Here is a 7,780-nt window from a genome sequence, read left to right as displayed (position 1 = left end):
TTTGTTGTTGTATCCCGCACGCGGGTACTTTTCTGGTTGCATGAGGTGCCCCTGGCGTGTTACGCAGCATTTGTTTTTCTCTTCGGGTAGCATTTCACTTTGTGCTTTGCTGGCATGCGGAAATCGCGCTTGCATGCATGGAGCCCTCAAAGGATATTCTCCGCGTTTTGTTTGTTGTTTGTTTGGGTTATCCGCGCTATAATCACTCTGTTTTAGAGCCTGTAGTAGTCCAAGCAGTCCTGACGCAGGCTTTTGATAGGGGAGCTGTAATGATTGCAGCGCCGATGAACCCCGTCTTGACGATGACCCCCCTCCCTTCTCGTGGCCTTGTTGGGTCTCCCCATCCGGTGGCAGAATGTTGGGGCAGCCTCCGCCGACGCCAGCCAGTCGCAACCCTTTGTATAGGCCTCGCCGGCGGCTTTTACGCGGCGTCGGGGGAGGCTTTCCTTTCATCCTGACCTTCGGGGACGGCCAGGGGGGGAGCAGAGGTCAAAATCCTTATTGGCATGTGCGCTGCTGTGGGGGAGGCGGCATTGCTCGCGCCCTGCTCGCGCATGCTTCGACGAGTTTGTTCGGAGCTGCGGCCCAGAGTGGTCGCACCAAGACTTGCTCCCGTGGCGGTTTCTGGGCGCCAGAGCCTCACGAATTTCTCGCCAACCGTGCGGCGGTTTGGCACCTTTTTGGCCTCCGGGCCCCTCCAGGGATCGCGCCGCGATACCCCCTTTTGCGCGCTGCGGCGCCTTTTAATTTTAATCCAGTTTTCGTTTTGTCTTGTGCTATGTTTCGTCGTCTCTTGTAAATACGTGTAAATAGACTTCTTTTCTTCATCACCTACTGGCCTCGTCTCGTCATCGGGTCCTTGACCACCCTCCGCGACGACACCACTCACCTTCTTCAACGAACCTAACTTTACTCGGCCAGTTTCAGTTTTCGGGTTTTGGGGGTACTGCACGTTCATTTCATTCTTTCTGCCGCTGTATAAAATCAGCGGACGATTCAAGCTCCGCGCGGGTTCAAGCCACGGGTGCTTTGGTGCTGTCCGTTCGTTTATGCGGGCACTTTCAGTTCCCTACAAAATGTTCGGCGAGACGGGATTCTCGCTTAAAAAAAAACATCTACATTCGATGGCTGAGTGCTTCAGTGCAGAGAACGTTCGCATGAAACGTACATATTGTTAATTGAGTCTGTCACGCAAAATGTAGGAGAGCCGTGACTAGTAAGAAAATAGGCACATTTATTTACAAATAAAAAACGGGTGATCTTCGGGGTGCGCTGAATGAATAAATACAAACAGATCTGACTAGGAGCGCGTGGGCTTCATCCGGGAACAGCGTCCGCGCTGATGTTCCATGACGGTAATAAATAGTGAGCAACAATGACGGACTATGTACGCGAAATAAATAACGAGCACTGCTGCAGGGGCCGCTGGTTGGTGCACAGAGGCCATCATCACAGGGAAACGGTTTCTTCAACGCCAGCCGCACACGTTGTTCACAAGCGAGTCTTGCTTGGTCGTGGCAACAACACGGCCGGACGGCTCGTGAACGCCACCCGTTTTCGTTCCGTTCCAAGCCTGGTCGTGTACGAGGCGGTCCCCTTTTCTCCGCCTAGGCGTTGCGGCCCGTCACCGAATGTGGTCGTACTTGGCTCGGCACTCGCACTCGGTGTGGTTGTCGAAGACGAGCGTCTCCACCTTGGTGCGCTGCTCACCGCCGTGGGGCCCGTGCACGAGGAAGTGGAGGGTGATATTCTTGATCGTCTTGGGCTGGCAGTGCTCCTCCTCGGTAGCGCAGCAGCCCGTGTCCGGGGCGCACCGGTGCAGCAGCGTGCAGTGGGGCACGTATTTCTGCGCACACGAAAGGAAGAGAGCAGTAACGTTAGCCAAGGCTCGCGCACGCCACAATACGCGTTCATCGAAGAGCAAACACGCGCGAGAAAATGTGTGTAAAAGTTTTCAATGTGTTAGCATTCTTAAATGGCTCGCCGCAGAAATCTGCCCGTCAATCTGTAATGCGGGGAACGATTAGCTGCATAGGTATACATGGGTCATTGAATAAACTGGCCAACGGTAGTGGTAGATTCAAGGCGTATTTAATAAACGGCCCTTTATTTGATGACCCTTGGGACTTCAAGGCAAACTGGAAAAAAGGTATCATACACACTAGTTTCTGAATATTCCCGCTCGTGAGTTTCTGCAAAATTTTTTATCTTAAATGCGAAGGGCTTCTCTGGATCTCATGGGAACATTACTACTGGCGGTATTTAAGATGAAAGTACCAGACTTGAGGTCTTCGGGTTTCCTTTATGGTAGCGCTTATCATGAGTAAACTATGACAGCAGGTGTGCGTGTTAGAGTTTGCAATTCATGCTAACCCGTGCCTTTTGAACCAGATTTATTGATTGATTGGCTTTACTGAGTAAGGGTCTGGAAAAGAGGGATTGTGGGGGGTTGGAGGGTTTAATCGCTATTGTCGATTCTTGCTTAAAAGGCAGTTCATTTCAAAGTTTAATAATAATTCCTCTGTATACTATAGCCAGGCCACGCGCGCGTATTTCGAATATTTTCCCGACATGCGCACCGGCGTTCTGAACTAAAAATACAGCTTGCGCGCCCGTGGCTGCCGACACCCCGCTTAACAGCGCCGCTGTCACCGCAGACTTAGGCGTCTTGTTTCGGCACGCAGCGAGTCAAGGATCCTCGCTCCCACGGAGGAACCCACGTACTTCCCGTGCGCCCTTGGAGGGGAGCCCCTTGGGGTGTTTACTCAGATTCCTAATGTAGAAGCATTCCGCCAGGAAGTCTTGAGGCTGACCGTATCATGTACTGGTGTAATGATCCCAAGTTCAAAACAGAGGCGAAGCTGCAAGACGTTTTTCTTTGTTCTCGTGGTGGGTTTTTCGGGATGTCTAAGGAGGAGAGGAGGGTGGCCTGGAGTTGGGAATTGAGATCCTCAGAACCACTACCCTATCTCTACGCAGAACGGGTGGGGAAGGGTGGGGGAGAGGGTAACGATTAGGATTTCCGTAGGTGTTCGAATATACAAACCACCCCCTCACCAAGCCCCCCATGAGAACGTGCCTGGTTCAAGATGCTTGTTTTTCTATGAAGCGCTTCATGGCAGCGTGCCTCATGGTCCTCACTAAGTTTACTACACTTTAGACATAACGAAACAGAGCCGCATTCATTACGCCACAAATGTTGTCGGGGCGCAGTTTTGGCTTCTCGATCGATTCCCGACGATCGACACGACAATATATTTCTTGCAGTTGTTAATAAACTGATCTGTTTCTGTTCTGCATCATACAGAAGAAACGACCGTATTTTGCAAAGCAGAAAATAATTCTGTTTGACGTGTAACGGAGAGAGCATCCGTACACTGAGGGACGGAGCGCACTTCCGTTAAATTACGGGTGTTTTCTTTGTTCTGCATCAAACGGAACACGGCTCTGTTTTATTACAACCATCTGGTCCGTAATTTGACCGTAAAATTACGGATTGTTTTTACCGTGTAGGGACTGGAACCATCACCGCTGCCGCGGAGTACGCATGCAAGCAACAAGTTTCAGACCGCTCGACCAAAGCAGAAGCAGGCTTCGCGTTGGAGTGTCGCTTTCACCTGCTGTGACCCGGGCGTGGCCACCACGCTACCATACCCTGTTTGACAACTGCCCCTTCTGCACAGCTCCTGCCGCACAAGCTGATGCGGACCACTTAATATGGGCGTGTCCTGCACTAACTTCAGCCAAAAAGCGACACCTGAGAGGCACAGGCCTCCATTCTGGAAGACCCCCCGACCTTCAACGGTGACTCTGGGGACCCCACCACCGCTCCCTTCTTGCCTTCCTCCTAAAGACGGATGCCCATCTCTACCTGTAAATAGGTTTTTATGCAACGGGTATTCTATCGCAAATAAAAAAACACACGGAAGAGTGTGGTTTTAGCTGTAATTCACATACGCTGTACCACGTCGGACGTAACCCAGCAACCTACGTGTTGTTTTTAAATTGGCGCCGCGTATCGTAAACCGGACCATTGCAAAAAGATTGCAGTTTAATAGGGCGTCTGCATATTTTGGCTCCGCTACCCGTAACGTTTTTTTTTACGGCGAAATACGTTTGACGTAACTTCAAATTAATTTTCAGGTTACGGCGGACGCAAGTAATTTTTGGCTTCCGGTTGCGTCGGACGCAACTCAAAACTTGAGGTTAAAATAAAGTCGGACGATACTTTAATTTAAAAAAATATCACACCTTAGTCCGAGTCACCCGAGTCTTAACTGGGGTCGTTATACCGGGAAAGGGTTAAATAGGAAAACACGAAATGGGATGGGCGTTTTGTACCGAGTTGAGGCGGCAGGGAACAATCGAGAAGGTTCAAATGGGAACGGGTTCAAATGGGAACAGGCGAAATGGGAAACGGCGCAAAGGACGGGTTGTTTTGCGCCGGGTGGAAACTGGAGGGAACAAGCCGGAAAGATGAAATGGAAATGGGTTCAAACGGGAAACTTCCAATTTATGTATGTCGACTTTCCTGGCCATGAAAAGCCTTACGTACGGGCCGGACACACAGTTACTAATTTATCAGCAAGCTCTAGTTCCTTTTTAAAGCGAAAGCTGTCTTAGTAGGACCAATGGCATTCTGTCAAAGAACTAAGGCATTTCCCCATAGACAGGTTGGTCGAATGAAAAGCTCTGATAAGACCCCTGGACGCACGGGGCGTGCGTGAAACCAGACTTACAGTGTGTCAAAACGGTTACTTTGCAATCGCGAGAAAGGAACGACTCTAGATAAGACAATAGACACATGGATCATGAAGGAGGACTACAATAGTATATCTTTATCTCATAAACCACGTATCGGAATACATTTAGATCGGTCGTAGATGCGTTTACTTAACCCACAAAAATCATCGCATGTGTCCGTTCTTCGTTTGCGACTTGGGTCTTTGAAAATTTGACGATCGATTGGATGCACTTTCAGCAAAGTTTGGACGCACATTTAGCTTTTGCGCTTCTCTCAACATTATTAGGAAAGGATGGCACTTTTAATTGTATCTAATATGTGCTTGAATTTGTCATTTTTATTGTCTTTTTTTTTGGTTTTGGCATCGTTCCACATTAGAGAAAAATGAACGAATTCCATAATAGAGCGCTGTTTTTCCTTTCTTTCATTGTAAGCGTTCTGTGCATGCAAAAAGCTCCCGTTTTGCGCATGCCGCGTAACTCATTCAGAGCTATAAAATCACAAAGAACTTAAGACCATCATTTCACTTCGCAGTTTAATACCCTTAACATTAATTTACAGCGAGTATTTCAGTAGACGAGATTTAAATTTCCCACCAATGCGAAGATCCCGAGAAGATTTTATTCCAAGTTCGGCGGAAACCTCGACGTGCTTCCCAGCGGCACACATGCGGCGAGAAATAAAACGTGCGCGCGGTGCACAAGCTCGAGTAACGGGTAACACAAGCGCGCTCCACAACAATCTCGCCCAGCCGCACACACGTGGTTTTGCCGGCTCTGTGTTTACTAGCGTGTTCTTTGGCACTTCGGCGCTGCAGATTTGACTGCGGCGACGAGATATATGTTATTTCACCTTCGGGTTATAAGCTACCTATTCATTGCGCGTTTATGCACTCAGTGACTCCTAGCTGTCACAGCGTTGATAGATAACGTCGCGTGTATATGGGCGTTCACATAGCTTTCCCCAGAAATATAGAAAGAGAAAGCACATAAAGCTCGGATGGTTGTCAAGCGTTAATATCGAATCCAGTGCGGCTAGATATACGAAGGCGAGGAAGGAGTCGGCAACGGATTCTTCCTTTTTTGCCTTCTGCCACGCTAGCTAAAATACAGAGGGAATGTTCGCGTTTCATCCACCGGGTGCAGGGGGGTGCAGGACAACAACCATGGAAGGATCATGGGGGGGCGGCCACTCACTTTGCTGGAGGTTTCATTCAGGCAGATGGTCCTCTGCTGGGGGAACTTGCAGGGTGCATCCTGCAGCACCCTCCTCTCGTGCTCTCTGGCCAATATTCTCTCGGGGTCGCCGTACGTCTTGGGAGGCCGGCACAGTCCCACGGCGAAGCAGGCGCACAGGACGATCAGCGCCGTCCATACCAGTCCCCTCGTCACCTGGTCCTGTTCTCTGGCCATGGCTCGTGGGGCGGCAAGTGCGGCTCGTGAGTGCCGGTCGTCGCTTTGTGAACGAACGGGCACCCATGATGCTTTTAAGCTGTCGTGGTTACCGGGATTGCACCCACCGCAGGTGCGGCTGGCAGTCTGCTTCGCCCGCGGTACGTCACGCCGGCGTCTTCCGCCGCGTGATATCAGGATGGCCGGGAAGCACCAAACAGAGGAGAGCCTCCTTGCGTCGTGCGGCGGAAACTAGTTCACACGAGGGTTTGGCTGTTCGGCTCGATGTTCCGCTGTTCACGGTTGCCGCTCAGCTGCGTGTCGCTGCTCGAGGACGGTGATCGGGCCTGCACGCTTTCCGCATCTTCCGCAGTCGGTGCTTCTCGAAGCCGGACCAACCAGGGGAGCGGGTCGTTTGGTTGTGGCGGCTGCGCAGCTACGCGAGGTTGCTTACCTTCTCCTCCACTCGTACGGACTCTCACGAGCGCGCGATGTCGATGGAGGTTTCGCGTTTCTTGCCTCAGGACCATCGTTTAGACTGCCGTGCCCCCATCGCGAATATGATAGCGTCACTTAGTGGGGCGTGCAGGGGCACGGAGCCTAGTGTCCCCATGGGGAGATAATTGCGGCCACCACCATTGCCAAGCTTTTGGGGCGATACTTCTCGTTTTTCTCTGCGCACAGCCAGTCTGGTTGGAAAAGAAAATGGATGAACTTCTGGGAAATAATTAGCCATGACCATTTCGGGCGGGTCGTTTCGGAGCTTACACTCCTGCCGAATGTCCCCCTTCGTTTCTTTTTCTTTTGCTTCTGTTTTTACCACGGCGTGGCGGAAAATCCCCCAGAAATAGTGTTCTGTGTAGTGCCCATTCCTCATTTATGGCGCAATTACTTGACTATGCTGCACCTACCTGTTCAGGAAAATCATTTTGGTTCCAACGTCATATGGGAATGATCTAGAGTGAGGATAAACTGCCGTGGCTCGTGGTCAGAAACATTTGTGCAAACTTTGGTTCTGGCCAGAAGTGCAGCGTACGCATGCGCCTTCTTTTTTTCAGCTTTCACCTGCTTTTACACCCCGCGGTGGCTCAGTGGCTAAGGCGTTGTGCTGCTGAGCACAAGGTAGTGGCCTCGATTCCTGGCCGTGGCGTCCGCTTTTTAAAGACGATAGTCTTTCTTGGGCTATTTAAACCCAGAAACTTTGGTCTGTCTGCATGTCTGTCTGTGACCCGATTCAGCCACCCGGCCAAAGTAAAACAACGCCTGCGCAATAGTTTTATATAGTCACAGCTAAATCTACCCGTCTAAGTCTGGTGTAATATTCATACTTGTCAACATTGTTCAAGAAGAACAAGACATTACGCAAATATAAGACAAACAAATTATACAGAAATGATATTTCCAGTGTTCCTTTATAAAAATCATACATGCTTGACTTTTGCGAAATTAAATACTTCATCAACTGCAGAAAAAAAATTCACTCCGCCGTCGCCTGCTGTCGCCCGCGCCACTATAGCTTCTAGCGCCATTTTAAGAAATCAACCGGCAACAGTTACGAAAGGTTCCACTAGATATGTTCCACGTCCTGCTTGCAATGCACGTGGAGTAGGCAAACGCGGTTCTATAAACGTTGAAGTAGGGCGCC

At 50.2% G+C, this 7,780-nt stretch overlaps 1 protein-coding gene across 1 annotated transcript; it reads right to left on the bottom strand.

The window, feature by feature from the left end:
* Positions 1-1,234: 1,234 nt before the first annotated feature.
* On the bottom strand, positions 1,235-6,156 carry LOC144162261 (snake venom vascular endothelial growth factor toxin HF-like). The gene is made up of 2 exons (XM_077692742.1): positions 5,941-6,156; positions 1,235-1,846 (listed from the first exon to the last, which is right to left on the bottom strand). Exons 1-2 carry the CDS (start codon positions 6,154-6,156, stop codon positions 1,625-1,627), a joined length of 438 nt encoding a protein of 145 aa, XP_077548868.1. The 3' UTR covers positions 1,235-1,624.
* Positions 6,157-7,780: the final 1,624 nt, after the last annotated feature.

The sequence above is a fragment of the Haemaphysalis longicornis genome, unplaced genomic scaffold, assembly GCF_048455015.1.
Source record: "Haemaphysalis longicornis isolate Haplotype H1 unplaced genomic scaffold, Haemaphysalis longicornis Haplotype H1 scaffold_1, whole genome shotgun sequence".
Lineage (NCBI taxonomy): Eukaryota > Metazoa > Arthropoda > Arachnida > Ixodida > Ixodidae > Haemaphysalis > Haemaphysalis longicornis.
Note: the sequence above shows the minus strand (reverse complement) of the source record. Positions and strands in the feature narration are given on the sequence as shown.

Coding starts and splice junctions, on each gene's coding strand:
- LOC144162261 (XM_077692742.1), bottom strand. CDS start 6,156: ATGGCCAGAGAACAGGACCAGGTGACGAGGGGACTGGTATGGACGGCG. Junction 1,847..5,940: donor TGAATGAAACCTCCAGCAAA/GTGAGTGGCCGC, acceptor TCGTGTGCGCAG/AAATACGTGCCCCACTGCAC.